The sequence below is a fragment of the Asterias rubens genome, chromosome 17, assembly GCF_902459465.1.
Source record: "Asterias rubens chromosome 17, eAstRub1.3, whole genome shotgun sequence".
Lineage (NCBI taxonomy): Eukaryota > Metazoa > Echinodermata > Asteroidea > Forcipulatida > Asteriidae > Asterias > Asterias rubens.
Window position 1 is genome coordinate 8,277,988 of NC_047078.1, and position 18,035 is coordinate 8,296,022.

The 18,035-nt window shown below is 37.7% G+C and overlaps 1 protein-coding gene and 1 long non-coding RNA gene across 3 annotated transcripts; one reads left to right on the forward strand and one right to left on the reverse strand.

Moving 5' to 3' along the window:
- Positions 1-16,627, forward strand: LOC117301544 (activating signal cointegrator 1 complex subunit 2-like). 2 transcript variants are annotated; one of them, XM_033785575.1, is made up of 18 exons: positions 1-88; positions 1,004-1,097; positions 1,937-2,098; positions 3,012-3,070; positions 3,638-3,749; positions 4,288-4,485; positions 5,212-5,285; positions 5,977-6,114; positions 7,368-7,442; positions 7,826-7,933; positions 8,731-8,874; positions 9,605-9,806; positions 10,186-10,296; positions 10,807-10,910; positions 12,468-12,611; positions 13,205-13,372; positions 14,622-14,709; positions 15,520-16,627. In XM_033785575.1, exons 2-18 carry the CDS (start codon positions 1,011-1,013, stop codon positions 15,769-15,771), a joined length of 2,226 nt encoding a protein of 741 aa, XP_033641466.1. In that variant the 5' UTR covers positions 1-88; positions 1,004-1,010; the 3' UTR covers positions 15,772-16,627. The 2 variants fall into 2 exon arrangements, with proteins under 2 accessions (XP_033641466.1, XP_033641467.1); XM_033785576.1 differs by having other exon boundaries at positions 14,643-14,709.
- Positions 7,335-10,810, reverse strand: LOC117301545. Its single transcript, XR_004520329.1, has 3 exons — positions 10,755-10,810; positions 8,972-9,055; positions 7,335-7,413 (listed from the first exon to the last, which is right to left on the reverse strand). It is a non-coding gene; the product is annotated as an uncharacterized LOC117301545 (long non-coding RNA).
- Positions 16,628-18,035: the final 1,408 nt, after the last annotated feature.

Consider the following 18,035-nt stretch of genomic DNA (forward strand, 5'->3'; position numbering starts at 1 on the left):
CAAAACAACACGTACAAATAATTGACAACATCATCATCAGAGAGCGGGTGTCACACGATCGTCTGTTTTGCCTGGAAGAATCTTGAAAGTAAGTACAACTGGGTAAAATAAAAGAATGCGATGTGTTCGGAATGAGGAGGGATCCATTTAAAAAAAGGGTTTTGAATTTCATGTAATTCCTGTTGAATCGCTTACTATGATGTACGCATTGCGGCATTGTAATGATTGTTGATTGAATCGCAAATCATACATTTGTAACAATTGTTGTGTTGGTATTTCAGTTGTTGCCAACATGTTGTGCAATCAGAGGGTGGCGTTGACATTATCATAGTCAGAATTAATCAGGGATAATCGTTATTAGTCCACATATGAGTCTTATTAAAAGGAGCAACATTGTTGTGTTGTATAATTTACTATAGTATACTCTGCATTACCCCATAATATTCATTTTACAATTTTTAGTCATGTTATTGTTAGTTCAAAACTCAGTTCAGTGTTTTCTTAATTTGTACAAAATTATTAAACGAATTTATTCTTAATCTTAGTATCTTATCTATCTGGCTGGGGGAAGTTTTAATCATGGAGGTAGCATCAAATTAACCCTGATAATTAGTAAAGTGATTTAATTAGGCTTAAAACATTTTTACCTTTTGACTGAGCGGAGCTTTTGGTTAATAAATGTATTGCAAAATTTTGTAAAAAAATATGAAGAAAATATTGATATAATAATCGGCCAAAGCTGAAAATTGTGTGCGTTTTCTATACTTATTTCCCACCAAACTCAGTTGAATAGTGCAATGTTTCTCTATGACTTCTTGATTTAAGACATAGGTTTATCACGATTCAGAACTGCAATGCAATAATATCTCTGTGTGGGTTCAACAGCTCCCTATCTTGAAGTTGATATTTTGCTATTTGCGATAAACCTTATTGACTAGCCTTCAGATTACAACTGATCAATTTACTCCCTCTTCCCATAAATTTACTCGTGTACCTTTTGTAGTTTCAAGATGCCTGCAACGTTGGCGCTAGATCAACGACAGATTCCGATATCATCCGGAGGTCATGGCAGTGATGATGTCACTAAACCAGCATTAGTAAGTACAACGGAAATCAACCCTCACATTCTATCAATCCTCACATTCTATCAATCCTAGACAATGTGCCCAGACAGAGGCAATTAGAGACTTTGGAACGCTAAGTGGCAGCAGACTTCCCAGGTAACATTTCATTGTTCTGAGCATTATGCCCACATAACCAAGAACAATGGATTAATCTGGTAACGTAGCTGCCACCTAGCACCTCAAAATTCCCCTAGTGCCTCCATGCCACCACTAGTCATTGCCTTTGTGTTCTTTGAAAATGTTCGCAGTAAAAAAACGCTAGAGAAAATAATGTAAAATTTTTGAAAATACTTGGGGGTTGAACAAAGTTCTTTTGACTAGAGCAGGACTTGAACCAACAACCTCCGGATTAATGAACCGACGCTCTACCAACTGAGCTATCTATGTTGGTGGTCTCCCTATTTTGTAAATTTACATCTTTATTATGGGGTTGCCAGTCAGAAGCTATACAACCGTTAAATGCCATTTAGCCAGATAGCACAACCAAGTTAACAATACAACCTGGAAAGCGGCAGTCAGGGAATCACCCAAAGGGGGTGTGACTTTTTGTTCACATATCAAGTAATAAACCACAAGGGAAACAGGGGTCGATTTTACAAAACTCTTCCTAACTTAGGACTAGTCCTAGGCAATGCTAAGAGATAGGACTGGTCTTAAGTAACTCATCCTAACTTAGGACAAGTCCTATCTCTTAGCATTGCCTAGGACTAGTCCTAAGTTAGGAAGAGTTTTGTGAAATCGACCCCTGATAGGGTAACTTTGTAAAACTAATTTTTAGTTGAACCCCAAATTCTTTAAAACTGTTTCTCCAGGATCTGTATTGGAAGGAGAAGGTGGATTTTCTAACCTATGAAAGCCCTCTGGAAGATTTATCGGACTTGGCATCTTTAGAAGAATGGACTGGTAGACTTGAGTTCATCATCGAGGACCTAAGCTGGCTTCTTAAACTTCCTCATCACAAATTCTGGAGCCAGGTAAAAACACGTTTGAAGCAAGGGTTTAACTTTCAACCTTTGGTAATCACTCCAAATATTAAACCCATTTAAAGGGAAGGTATACATGTACCTTTGGTAATTACTCCAAAAATTTGTGACCATAAAAACGTACCTGGTAAGAAGGACTGCAGCTGTTTGTAATGTTTAACATTTTGAGAAAGGATTCATTTAAAGGCAGTGGACACTATTGGTATTTACTCAAAATTATTATCAGCACAAAACCTCACTTGGTAACAGGGAGAGGTTGATAGTATAAAACAATGTGAGAAACTGCTCCCTCTGAAGTGAAGTAGTTACGAGAAAGAAGTGATTTTCCACGAATTTGATTTTGAGACCTCAAGTTTAGAATTTGAGGTCTCAAAATCAAATCGAAATCAAGCATCTGAAAGCACACAGCTTCATGTGACAAGGGTGTTTTTTCTTTTTTAGTGACCATAACAACTTACTTGATTAGAGGCACTGCAGCTGTTGATAATGTTTAACATTTTGAGAAATGATGCATTTAAAGGAATGTTGTTTTAGAGAGAGAGAGAGAGAGAGAGAGATTCAAATACTGCCCCCATTGAAACTTTTCTCAGAATGTGTATTCCACTTTGGATTATTCTTCCGGAAAAGCTCCATTTATTTGGTGATATTTTTAAAGTACTACCACCTTTTGAAATGAAATTTCCACATGCTAGTTTTATTGTTTATATCTATACATTTATATAGGATTACAACGGTCAAACTGTTTTAAAAACTAAAAGTTTACTAATGGGATGTGAGTAGTGCCTTCTGCATGATGAAGTGGTGAATGTTAAAAGAATAAATGCTTTGCTATCAACATTGGACTCGCTGATACAAAATTTAAATGATCTTCTCACTTTATTATTGTTTATATTTTCTTTCCTAGGTGATGTTTGATCCGAGTCTTCAGAGATGTCTTGATTCATATCTTCGTAATGCTCCAAGGTAACGTAAGAAGTTAAATGGTACACAATCGTGACATTCCCAGTTCCTTCTTTAACAAATTCCCAAACTGAAGGATTCCAATGGATTTGGACTTCTGCGCCTTTAACACCCAACAGTGTAGATATATGCACATTTCAAGTCTTTTATTTTAATGATATTATTGTTGTTTATCATTGTTTATTAGAGTCGGCATTCAAATCTTATTCAAGTTCTAGTTAGTGTGGAGTGTCATCATAAAAAAAAATAAAAAAAACGGACTTAGTGGCTTAGTGCCTTTCACACGAGACAACTTACGCAGGCAACTTGCAGTGCACGGGACCACCTTGGAAGCACACAAGTTCACAAGTAATTTTTCAAAGAAGATTGCCTGCATGGAACTGGGTGCATGTGGCACTTACCCAAGCCAAACTGCCCATGTCTGTTGGCTTATTTGAATTGTCTTGTTTTCAGTCTATAGATTTAAATATTTTTAAATTGGATATCCTGTTAACGGTAATTAATGATAATGATACGGTAATGGTAATGATACAACGGTAATTAAGTGAAACAACTTTTATTTCGGTATAGGCCCTATGACCCTGTGACCTCACTTCCTGTTGACCTTGCTGCTAGACATCGCACCCTTCATAAACAAGTCTTCATGACGTTCTTGCGTATGGCCACACACAAAGAATCTAAGGTTTGTCAGAAACTCATTGCTTTGTTTCTTAAAAAGTCAGTCGTGGATTTGAACCTACAGACAACCTGGGCTGATTTTACAAAGCGCTCGCTATGATTGATCTTAGTTGTGTTTCAATTTTAATTGCTAAGTGAGGTTTTATATCACAGTACAAATCACTATGGTGATACTAACAATTCATCTTAGGATGGATCTTAGTGCTTTATGACACACTACAACAATTGGCTATAAAAACTTCACCGAAACTGTTTGTTTTTAAAGTTTAAGAAATAAAGATGAATCTTAAATACTACAGCCTACAACTCTTTAACATTTCTGCTCTAAAATTGTTTTCTGAAAGAACACTTTCATTTAATTTATTTTGGTTGCAAGGAAAGAAAAACGAACTAAATCACTAAGGCAAAAAAAGAAGGAAGTTTCAGGTTTCAAATGGTCGATGGAGGATGGGAATGATTAGGTAGTGAAAAGACACTTTCAGATATTCCATGCCGCTATAATATTTGTAACAAAATAATCGTCTATGATTATTTCTCAACAGGAGAATTTCATTACACCAGGTGTCTTTGGTGATTTCATTTATGAGAACTTCCTCTTTGATGTCGCTAAACTGATTGAACTTAGCGTTCTATATGGAGGCGGGAATGCAGACCTTCTTGGGAAGATGATTGAAAATATCTTCAGATATCAGCCAAAGTTTAACGAGGATCTCGTCACGGTGGTACCTGACATTCTAAAGGTGATTATTATTATTTTTATTTATTATTTGGTATTAAAAACACATAAACAAAAAAACATCCATTCACAGAGAATTTGTTTAAAAAAATAAATTTCAAAACTTTAAAGTGAAATAAATTGATTAATTTTGGTTTTGACCCATACACCGTTAGCACTGTATACTCCGTATTTCCCCGAGTCCTGTGAAAAAGGGCATGTTACTCAGGTGGGATTCGAACGCACGACCCTTGCAATTCTAGAGCAGTGTCTTACCAACTAGAATACTGAGGTTGCACTGTAGCTAGAGGCAGTTGTGGGTTCGGGGTCGGGTCCTGGTTGTGTCCTTGAGCAAGATACTACGACACTAGTCACACTAGTTACCCAGGCTTAGTATGAGTGCAGTTGACTTAAGCTACCTATCGTGAGGTAACAGTTAAACATTCTGTTTCCTCTCCAAGCCTCTTCCGAGGTTCTTCCCTGGTCTTTCCAGATCTCTTACCCTGTTCGAGTAAGGGGCACTTTTATGAGGAGAATGTAAATTTGTTTTGGAACTTTGCAAAAAGCATAACAGCAAAATCACAGGGCACCACGGCAATTGCTGTGGGTGCAGTGGGTTTTTCAAGGCCTGATTTCAACTTACCGCCTAAATCTGGATCCCAGTTTCAGACCTTTTTGTCCGCAATGACTCTCACCCCTTTCAATATCAAAGATGATGGAAACGTATTGTTTATTTATTTTCTCTTGATAGATCTTCGATGTTGTTCTTGAGAAATGTAAACTGAAGCCCGACTCAGACAACCACCAAGCTGCACCACCATCCAGGTATTAAATAACAAATCATTATCCGTTCAACTCTCATGTAAATTTGATAACAAAAAGGGGGTCTGTCTAAAGTCAAGGGCCTTTCCTGGCAAAGCACATTTTACAATTATAAATCAATGCGCTCTACATTTACATGTATAGTGCCTTGAGCCAATAACATTCCCTCTATCTCTCTCAGCTCCCTGTGGTGCTCCGAGGTTGTTTTTAAACACAATACCAACCTCTACTGTCGGAGGTTCGCAATTGTACCCCTAGGTGATGGTACAATTTACACAACCGGGAACCATTTTAAGTTTCTAAAACCAATTGAAGCACATCCATTTCTTGATGTAATCAAATAAGCTTTGTTGAGACTCTTTAGGTTTCGGTTTAAAGACACTGGACACTATTGGTAATTATCAATAATAAGTCTTCTCACTTGGTGTATCTCAACAATTTATGCATAAAATACCAAACTTGTGAGAATTTGAGCTCAATTGGTTGCCAAAGTTGCGAGATAGTAATGACAGAAAAAACACACATGTCACACAAAGTTGTGTGCTTTCAGATGCTTGATTTTGAGACCTCAAAATCTAATTCTGAGGTCTCAAAATCAAATTTGTGGAAAATTACTTCTTTCTCAAAAACTATTTTTCTTCAGAGGGAGCCGTTTCTCACCATTCCATAATTGTTTTGCTTTGGTCCATCCTAGAGTTCTTCATACAATGCCTGAGGTAGAGCTACGAGACCTGATTCACTACATCACTGACTCGGCTTTGAGTATTCTAGCTTTCTTAGACATCTACCCACAAGGTGCTTATGCATTCAAAGCTAATAACTTTGTCTCAAAGTAAGTACATTAGGAACTCAAATTAAACATATCATATTGTCTTTATTTCCATACTGTTAGAAGGTTGTGAATAAATACAATACTTCACTATTACTAATAAACCACAAGGGAAACTAGCTGGGTAAATGTTAACTAGTTTTGGGTTGAACAATAACAAATTAAATAGAGCGGGATGGAACCTGCGACCGCTGAAATATACATTTGTATATATCTTCGTTTTTTTTTTACCGTCAGGTTATTTTAATCCTATAACAAAACTAAAATCCAGAGCGAATACGTGTATGTGCGTGTAGGAAGAGTAATCCCTAATAGGAAAACACAATCTGAGAAGCCTGATTAAAGGCAGTGGACACTATTGGTAAATTAGTCAAAATAATTATTAGCATAAAACCTCACTTGGTAACGAGTAATGGGGAGAGGTTGATAGTGTAAAACATTGTGAGAAAAAGCTCCCTCTGAAGTAATGTAGTTTTCAAGAAAGAAGTAGAAGTAGAATTTAGATTTTGAGGTCTCAAAATCAAGCATCTCAACGCACACAACTTCGTGTGACAAGGGTGTTTTTTCTTTCATTACTATCTCGCAACTTGGAGGAATGATTGAGCTCAAATTTTCACAAGTTTGTTATTTTATGCATATGTTGAGATACAACAAGTAAGAAGACGGTGACAAGTAGTGCCCAGTGTCTTTAAAGGCAGTGGACACTATTGGTAATTGTCAAAGACTAGCCTTGGCAGTTGGTGTATCTCAACATAGCATATAATAAAAAACCTGAAAATTTGAGCTCAATCCGTCATCGAAGTTGCGAGATAACAATGAGAGAAAAATAACCCTTGTCACACGAAGTTGTGTGCTTTCAAATGGTTGATTTCGAGACCTCAAGTTCTAAATCTGAGGTCTCGAAATCAAATTCGTGGAAAATTACTTTTTTCTTGAAAACTATGGCACTTCAGAGGGAGCCGTTTCTCACAGTGTTTTATACCATCAACTTCTCCTCATTACTCGTTACCAAGTAAGGTTTTACGCTAATAATTCTTTTGAGTAACTACCAATAGTGTCCACTGCATTTAAGGGGCATAAAACCTGTTTTTTTCTTTTTCATAACCGCAATATTTGAGAGTAAAATGTTTCTCCAAAGGCTTTATACTATTGAAATCTTATGTAGGCTTCAAACCAATAGTTTGTATTGCAATTATTTTTAAGATTGATTACCAAATGTATAACTTGCGTTTAACTGTTTATTTACCTTAAAACAGGATGGCAGCATTCTTTGAGATTATGGTTCCAGCTTTTGATAAAGCCCTAAAGGAAAGACATTGGGAAGATGAAAGGTATTTTTTCAGTTTTGCAATTACTTGTTCCTTAAAGTTGTTTTCCTCTTAGCTAGGTCAAAATCTATGGGGTATTTTCCTATATTTTACATTGCAATCCTATTTTGCATGCTAGGTTTCAAACCTTTATTAGAAACACTTGAAGCTGTAGGATGAAGTTGCAAATTTGTGTATTTGTTACAATTGCACGCTTGTGGAATAGGGACAAAATATGGAATACAGAAGCACAAATTCTTTTTGTGTTCCAGTCACACTTTGTAGGATTACTTTATATTTTATTACATTGATTATATCGAACATTCAGCAGAATTTTTGATTCTTGAAGAGCAAAACGTCAAAACTAATAATAATTGGTAAGGATTATATCTTTTTGTTTCTTGCAGCAAGAAAAAATCCCTGAAAAAACATCTTCATCTCGGAAAGGTCAGCCTGGCTAAAGTTTGTCAATCCATCGTAGCTACTTGTCACATGCAACCGATCCTAGATAACACGTAAGAACATTGACCTTCCCTCCCCCTAAAACCTGGTTCCCCAACCCCAAAACTTAGTGACCCCCCTACCCATAAACCTGGTCCCCCTGCCCCAAAACCTGGTCCCCTACCCCCAAACCATGTCCCCTACCCCAAATATGGTCATACCCCCAAACCTGGGCCCCCTACCCCAAAACCTGGTCCCATACCCTAAACCATGCCCCCGCCCCAAAACCTGGCCCCATACCCTAAACCATGCCCCCGCCCCAAAACCTGGTCCCCCAACCCCCAAACCTGGTCCCCCTACCCCAAACCTGGTTCACCTCCCCCAACCCATGCTATCTTCCTACGAACCTCTCAAGATTGTGAGTTGTTACACCACTAGCCCCTGTCAGAGCCAACACAACTCCTAAGAGATATTTCCATGGTGCTACCTAGGATTGGGCGATATTGCTTATAACCTGATATCTCGTCAATGATTATTATTTTTATTATATCGTGATTAACTTTTTGAAGTCATGAAAATTCAACATCTCATAAAGAAAGTGTTGAAAAAACCTATGTTGCAATTTCTGAAATTCAATTGATGTATATATTTATCGGGTGTACTGTCTACCCATGGTGTGAAAACCCGGGCCTATTAGTTACACAAACATTTAAAGTGTCTACTGTGCATGGCAGACTGTTTTATACATGTATGTGTGCATATTTAATTAGCACTGATGGAGTTGTTAGGAGCCAACATAACTCAAAAGAGATATTTCCATAAGTGCTTCCACAACCCTCTCTCGATAATTTCTTCTTCTCTATGTACCCAGATCTAAAGAAGAAAGATCTCGGTTAGTTGAGGAATATTTGGAGTTGATGTCGACCCTTCTATCTGACAAATATTTCCTGTCAGTTTTTGCTCATCAGTATCAAATCGGAGAAGACCTAGACGTCATTCTACAAAAAGCTCATGTGTATCCTTCATTGTAATTGTAACTTTTTTTACTTAACTCTACAAGTCTGTTATTTAAACGTATCATACATTACATTCACATTATGTTGTATACTCACAGTCTTTGGGAAAATCTGAGATGTCACAGTTGGGATTCGAACCCAAGACATACAGTAGTAGTCTAGAACAGATATAACTACACCCTGAAATATAAAAAAAAAGAACATGTGCCAAAAATTACATTCAAAAGATAATTTCATACACTGCACATGCTCATTATTTGTCCATGTAATTAGAAGACTAGGGGGTGTTGACAGAAATGTCTCAAAGGAAAATGCGTTTAATACTATAAATAGTAATAAATATTATCAGTGGATTCTTATGTAGCATTTAAGGTGCTTCAACATTCAGTATTTTCCTTTAAGGTATTGTTGGGCTTGAAGTACGAGACTAATTCCTTTACATAGCACCATGTGATAGTTTACAAAGTGCTGTTACGAATATGCAGCCAATCAAATTGAAACACAAGGGTGGACCCCTTCTCTTTTCTTTAAGTGCACTGGGTTTATGTCCTATTGTAACGACGCAGCATTAATGGATAAGTGTCTTGCTCAAGGACACAGGTGTCACAACTCGAACCCACACATCAATGCTAACTTTACATAAAGCTGGCTTACTGTTGAAAATCACTTGAAAGTTAGGTTTTTTATTAACACAAAACTAAGGTTATAAGTCTTTAACGTCTATCTCAGAGACGAGACTAGAGCCCAGTTCATCTTAGATGGTTTCAAGAGTGCCATGGCAACCAAAGCTAAACAAAAACATGCTGGGAATGATGTCAGTTTGAAATCACTAACGGAGGTAACTACCCAGGGGCATGTTGGCATTGACGCAGGGCACCAGTACGACGCAATGCCTGAAGATTACCAAACGGACGAGTATGTTGAAGCATTGGTGAGTCGTACAATCACATCGTAAACTTGTCAACAAATATTGACATTAAAGCAAGTATTGTTACAACTGATACCCCACTCATGTTTTGCTTAGTAATGAAATTTGCTAACAGCATTTGTTGCTTAACAGAAATAGGGGCCAAAGGCTGTGAGCATAAAAAGTTGCTTAAGCACAGAAAAGTCTTGCTTAACAGAAACTGGGTACCAGCCAAAATTCCATAAAGTTTACATTGTTGCAACTGGTACCCCACTCATTTCTTGCTTAACGAACAAATTTGCTAAGCAGAGTTGCTAAGCAGTATTTATCGCTTAACAGCTTATTGAAATTGGGCCCGGATCTAATTAATATTCTAATCATTTAATCCTGATCATCCTTTCAGGCTCCGTCATCATCTGGAGCATGTGGAGGAGGAGTCTCCGACGTCCAAATGGCTTCACTAATCTCATCTGTTAAAGACTTATTCCCTGAATATGGAGAGGGCTTTATTGAGGTGAGGACTAGGGAAAAATCTAGTAATCATAATGGGCCTAGAATTCCCTGAATATGGAGAGGGCTTTATTGAGGTGAGGACTAGGGACAAGTGTAGTGAGCACTTCTGACAAGTCTAGTGAGGACTAATGCCTCGCTAGTGAGGACTAATTACAAGTCTAGTAATTTTATCAGCCTGGGATTCATGCATGAATCATTTCTTAGACTAAAATATTTTAGGAGTGAAAAAAACCCAAACATAATCCTTTAAAGGGAATCCTTTCTCTAAATGGTTTATATAATCAACAGCTGCAGTGCTTCTCACCAAGAACGTTTTTATGGTCACACATTGTTTTAAAGGCACAACGGGGGCCGCTACGTGGATGTGGTTTTCAGTCCCTTCCCGACTGTGTGGGTTTTCCCTAGAATAAAACTTGCTTCCTTTGGGCTCTTTGGCTTAAAAACCTGAACAGTTCTTACCTTTAAGGGCTTCTTTACTATTGAGAGCTTCTTTACTATTTTCACTTCACAGGCTTGCTTAGAAGAATACATGAATGATAGCAGTCAAGTCATCAATGCTATCCTGGAAGATAAACTTGTACCTGGACTACGAGACCTGAATAAGACAATGGAACGGTGTGTGAGAAGTTAACAACTCGTATTGTTATACCTCTGTACAAATTGTGAAGTTTGATTGGTCGAAAACCAAACATGTGACGCTCAAAAACAATGCATGTTACATGGCGCGACGGAGTGGGTAACATGAAAAGTGATGTACACCGGTGTACATCACCTTAATCGTTTCCAGCGTTGGTCGATTTCCAGCGCTGTGTACGAAACAACCGCGGGTACAAGGGAATTGTTTCTTGTTCGTCTGCTAATAAACAATGAAAAGTCCGTCGTAATAATGTTTGAAGGTGACAACAGAACTTAAAGAAGAGGAATAACAATTAAACAAAGGTATAACAAAACAATTGTTGCACGCTGTGACTGGGGTCCATGGGTTTTGTACACCCTCGAGGGGAAATGGCACCCTCGGCTTCGCCTGGTTCCATTCACCCCCTCGAGTGTACAAAACGCCATGGACCCCGTCACAGCGTGCAACAATTGTATATTGTTATACCTCTGTACAAATTGTGAAGTTTGATTGGTCGAGAACCAATCAAGTGCCGTGCAACAAATACGCATGTATCATGGCTAAAGATGCGCGCTACGCGTAATGCACAGCGGGCCGGGTAACATAAAAAGTGATGTACACCGGTGTACATCACCTTGATCGTTCCCACCGTTGGTCGATTTCCAGCGCTGTATGAAACACGCGCGGGTTCGAGGGAACTGTCAGGAATTGTTTCTTGTTCGTCTGCTAATTAAACAATGAATACTCCGTCGTAAATGTTTAAGATTACAACAGAACTTCGAGAAGAGGAATATTAATGTTACCCAGGTATAACAAAACAATTGTTGCACGCTGTGATTGGGGTCCATAAGTTTTGTACACCCTCGAGGGGAAAATGGCACCCTCGGCTTCGCCTCGGGTGCCATTTCCCCCCTCGGGTGTACAAAACGCCATGGACCCCGTCACAGCGTGCAACAATTGTATATTGGCCTTCGGGTAATTTATTCAACAACAAAACAAAGGGATGAGATTTGAGGAATCTAAAAGTCCATAAAAAGGGCTTGCAGGCCTGGGTTCTCCAATATTTTAGACCCAGAACCTCTCAGATGTTACAATAGGAGACTTTCTGTGACGATAGGTGGCAGCAGACTTACCGGGTGAAGCCATTGTTCTCAGAATTGTGCGTATGTCCAGAACTACGTAAACAATGGAAATTTACCCGGTAAGTCTGCTGCCACCTAGCATTGGAAAGTCTCCCATTTAGGAGGTTTACAGACTCTTGTGGTGTCTGTGACTTTTGTCCTAATAAAGACTATAAGGTTGTTAGTGCAGTTTGTATAGGTTGCATAAAATAGCTTTTGCATATTTTTTTGAATTCCTGGTAAATGGAGTTATTTTACCAATAGTGTTCTCCAAAGTAAGAATCATTCAGTTTCTAGGTAAAACATTTTACTTTTTGCCAAATTTTTACTGATTTTTAAAATTACTTTTCACTTCACAAACTTTTAAATATTACAAGATTAACTAACAGTATCATTATCTTTGATTAACTAATTATTTGATTGTTTAATTCCTAGAACTGTAAAGAAACCACAACCCCAAGTCAAGACATCTGCAGCACCATCTCTACTTCAACAACGCAGTAATATTTATCAGAATGATGAGTTTGATGTGTTTAGTAGAGGCACTGTAGACACAAATAAGATCCACAAGGGAAAAAGGTAGGTCCAGAACAACAAATGTTTGTGACAACGAAAAGAACATTCAGATTACAACGATCAAAACATCCAGAGAAATGTATAAATAATAATAATAATAGCGCACGTATCTACCAAAAAAGGTACTCAACGCACAGAGTATATACAAACTTTCAGAAAGATAGGTTAATGACGTGATCTTTCAGAAAGATAGGTTAATGACGTGATGAGACCCAGTTATGTAGCACCTGATATGGTTTTACAAGGTGCTACAGCGCATATACAGCAGCTACAGCCAGGAACACCCGGGCGAACCCCTTCTCTTTTCGATAAGTGACTGGGTTCTTTTACATGCAATACAATATAATTTTATATGCCTACACTATCAGTCTGACACTGGACACCTTTGGTAAAACTACGTATTTTCAGAGGGAGCTGTTTCTCACAATGTTGTATACAATCAAACGCTCTCCATTGGTTGTTTCCAAGTAAGTTTTTAAGCTAACAATTATTTTGAGTAATTACCAATAGTGTCCAGTGTCTTTGACAGTGATAAAGTTTAAACACTCACTCATAGGATGGTGCTAAACTTTCTTGAACATCTTGTGTTTATCAAGGAGTGAGAAACTCGGAACTCTACTGAATGACAAGACTCATCTTCGTAGTCTCCGGCCGATGTACGAGGAATATGAGAACGAGTATGATGACGAATATGATGATACGTATGATGCTAACGATGTGGGAGCAGGAGATGCTGACTCAGCTGATGAACTCACTGCTAGGAGGTATGATACTCAAACCTAGACACGGAAAAACAAAAATTAGTTAATTACATTATTTAAAATTTGAAGCGATATTTAAATGAGGGGCTCTGAATATTATTTTGCTTTATGAATATACCACTGTGAGTTAACGACTCAGTACTTTCTGAAAATGTTGTGCAAAAAAAATCCACAGGCACAACATTACTTGGGTGAATTCAAACCCATGGCAGAGATACCAACATACACGATTTGGGCGTAGCAAATACGATTTCGAGCCGTGACTACGACGCTACGATAATACTCAATAAAACATGCTAAACAAGCCGGCCAATATAATTTTATTAAATCGTACAATACATGCAAACAACTAATGAACTATTAAGTGGAAATAAAAATTAAGAAAAATATCAAAACAATTGTAACAGAAAAGAAAAAAAACACTTTTAATTTTAGAACGCAGTGTTGAATAATAGCGGCGAATTCACTCGAACAATGTACGTGTCTCGACGTAATGATTGTTGCGTGCCCTCCCCGCTGGCTGGCCGGCCGGCTGAGTGTGCATTTTTTACGCTAGTGCATTTCTGCAAGATCGTACCCATTGATCTCTATTACACGATGGGGGGAATAGTGCACACGTGCGTGGGGAATGAGGTTGTGTGTGAGCTAACGTGTCACAGTAACCTCATTCCTCATGTATCCACTATTATTGTGCCCACGCTGGCTGTACATGTACTTTATCGAAGCTTGGCAAAAAAAGTACGAAATAATGGCGACAAAAAAAGACGCCCTTCTGAACAAAAATACCTTCAACTGAGTGGCCTGTGAGGTCTAAGCTAGACAGTTTCCATGTTTTCCTACCAGTAATTGTAGCGCCGATGTCCAGACACTGCCCAGACAATGCCCAAAATACGGACACGTATTTTTTGCCCAAAATCCGGACACGTTTTTTTTCTTCGTTTTTTTTCTCCTCACTCTCCCAATAGCTTGTTGTTGCGTTTCTGATCATTAAAACAAAAACATTTAAGTAAGGCCACCCTTTTTTATGTTACCTTTAAGTAAGGCCACCCTTTTTTATGTTACATTTATTTTTGAAACATAGTCAGAAGATGGGGGAAATCAGGGTTTTTTTCAAGTTTTTTCACTGGCCATTATAAACATTTGTAGCTGTTCTGTTGATGCATACAGGTGATTGTTATTTCACAACAATGCCTGAAAATGAGCTAATTAGCATTGTAGAGAGTAATAGAAAGATCGGTTAATAGAAAAATAGTTTCATGGTTTCATTTTTCAGGCCGTTTATGGTACCTAGGGTGCTTAGAGAAACTCAAGATAACAGCTCTGGTGAAGATGATAATCAGGTAATTATCCAGCTCTTTAAGACAGTGGACACTATCGGTAACTGTCAAAGACCAGTCTTCTCACTTGCTGTATCTCAACATATGCATAAAATAACAACCCTGTGAAAATTTGAGTTCAATCAGTTGTCGAAGTTGTGAGATAATAATGAAAGAAAAAACACCCTTGTCACACAAAGTTGTGTGCCTTCAGATGCTTGATTTTGAGACCTGAAATTCTAAATCTGAGGTCTCAAAATCAAATTCGTGGAAAATTACTTCTTTTTTGAAAACTACTCCACTTCAGAGGGAGTCATTTCGCACAATGTTTTATACTACCAACCTCTCCCCATTACTCGTTACCAAGTAAGGTTTTATGCTAATCATTATTTTGAGTAAAAATTACCAATAGTCTCCACTGCCTTTAAATCTATTCAATTGCCAACAACATCTTCATTGTACATATGTAACTAAGTATATTTTTTTTAAAAAGGTGTGTACAAGTTCTCAAGAACAAATCTACATGTATACAAAGTTGAATACAAAGTTGAATACAAACATGGTGCAGAGCTGGTGCAGAGCTGGTGCAGAGCTGCCTAATCTTCCTGTACACATGTATTACATTTCTGCGGTGCTCGCAAGGTTCCAATACAAATTGACATTTTCCTCGTACAAGTGCCCCTTACCAGAGGAAAATTGCTGTGCCCCTTCAAGACCGAAGTTGAAGGCCTGAAATGCTGGAGTATTATTACTCATAAAAACAGAGTGATATGTACGTGGTTTTGAAAGCTCTGACCAACAATGATAATAAAACTAGAATTTGTTTGTCATCAGGAACCACCACCAGGGCGTAATGCTAATCGTGCCGATAACTTCCAGCAGCCAACGGCTCCTAGACCCCAAGGGACTAGAGGGGGTGGGCGTGGAGCGTCACGTGGTGCCGTCCAAGGACAGGGCAAGGGAAGAGGACAAACTAAGGAGACACAGAGGGCGAGAGGGTCCAAGGAGAAGAATAAAGGAAGGGGAGCGAATCATAACAGGAAAGCAATGGCCGATAAGAAACGGAGTAAAGGGATGTTGTCGTAGAGCGTTTATGAGTTACGTCTTGTTACCTGGGTCTAATTTTAAATACATTGTTGTTAAACAGCAAATACTGCTTGATTATTTTCTTTGCAAAGCAAATTGAGTGGGGCACCAGAAACAAGAATGTAATAACGGAAATCAGCCTTTCACAGAAAAAAGTTACTTTAGTATGAACTTCTTATTAGTAGTTTTCAGACTAAAATTAAACAAAAAGTTTTTATGCTTACCAATTCTGCATATACCTATGATCCAGTTTAGCGTTGACAAATGAAAAAAACAATCTCTTCTGATGTTGGTAGTGGTTATGCACAAGGCTTTGAAATTCAACTTTGTGATGCACTGATTGCAGAATATCACTTAGAAAATGTGGACTCTCCTTGGGGAAAACTCTTGGTGGCGCTGTTCATGTGAATAAACAAATAAAATATTAAGAGATTTAATAACGAATGATACAACCAGGGCCCAATTTCAAAAGTAGCTAAAGCGCAACTAAATTTAGCTTACCAGAACTGATCTGACTGGTATCCTGCAGATTTCTGCTTAGTTGTTGCTTAAGCAGCTCTATGAAATTAAGCCTGGCTTGCAACTGATACAGCAAGACTTTGTACTGCATTCCAACTTTCAATGGCGTGCAGATCTAAAACCAAAGACAAGGAAAGCTAAAAAAAGTTGATTATAACAACTAAATTGGAGTGAACAGGATGTGAACATGTAACTGCATGAATACTGTACCTGCGAGTCACAAACTCTGCTTCCAGCCTTACATAGTTTTTCTTTTTCTTCAGCGAAACAGTCAACACTTGTACCACTGGACTTATAGTCATGCAAATCATATTTGTTTATTTCAACTCATCAAAAACAATAAAATTACAAACAGGTTTATCTTTAAACAAACATTGAGTTGTAATATAACAACAGTAAGGTATATTTAATGATTGTTCAGAGCCAAGTTTTCTAAAAAAAACTTAAGTTTGTCCACTTCCTGAAATTAAATCGCCATCTTTTACATTAAATAAAATGGAGTACCATTATATTAATTTTCTTTAGGTGTTACGGAATGGATATCAGATTATTTTGCTAAAAGAAATTGATAACAAAATTATTGTCAAAGAGTACATTTTCAGTCATGGATGAAAAACTGTTCTTTTGATCTGACTTCACAAAGGACTGTGCAAGTCTAGCCAATTTTAAAGGAACACATTGCCTTGGATCGGTCGAGTTGGTCTTTGAAAAGCGTTTTTTAAGCGTTTGTTATAAAACGCATATGGGTAGAAAGATGTTAAAGTAGAATACATTCATCCACACAAACATGCCTCGAAATTGCACGGTTTTCCTTTTACCTCGTCGTCTAACACGGTCAGCCATTTATGGGAGTCAAGTTTTTAACTCCCATAAATGGTGGACCGTGTTAGTTTGCAAAGTAAAAGGATAACACGCAATTTTGAGGCAAATTTGTGTAGATCATTGTATTCTACTTTTTGAACATCTTTCTAACCATATGCATTTTTTCACAAACGGTTACAAACTCCTTTCATGAACCAACTCGTCCGATCCAAGGCAACGTGTCCCTTTAATTTTAGTTCTTTTCAGAAATTTGAGTGACAATTAATGGGAAAACTGATTGACATTGATAAGCAAATGAAAGTATGTGAAACTGTGAGGCCAATTAAAACAACATAGCTTGTAAAAACTTTGGTCTCAGTAAATGCATGAACTATAATAAACCAAAGGTGTAATTTCAATAAATATTTGAATACAATGCTGTATTTTAGATTTTGTTATCAACATTAAATTTACGTATCAGAACATTTTGATTCATGAATATACATAACAAAAGTCATTACTTTTGTCGAAAGTAGAAATTTCATTTCAATAGAAGGGGTGCGTTTTATCAGTCATAACCAATAATTGTTTTAGTCAACGATCAGTGGTCACTGAACGACAAGTTCAACCGAAACAGTTATTGGTTAGGACCATGGGAAACGCACCCAAGAAACATGTGTAATAATGTAACACAAGGAAGGAATCCAATGCAACAAAAATACTTGAAATCACGATAACAACTATTTTAGTTGTCATCATTAAGAATAATTAGACAAAGATAAACTAGACCCCATGCAACTCATGTCAGTTATGCGCCCTCTATAGAGCTCAAAAGAGGGTTGCTGATTGACCCATCCTATGCGCTTCACGTACTGTGCTGTGAGTTTTCATTGTGTTACCTTTAAGATGATAGCATGGTGACGACATTGCATGAGATCTATAGG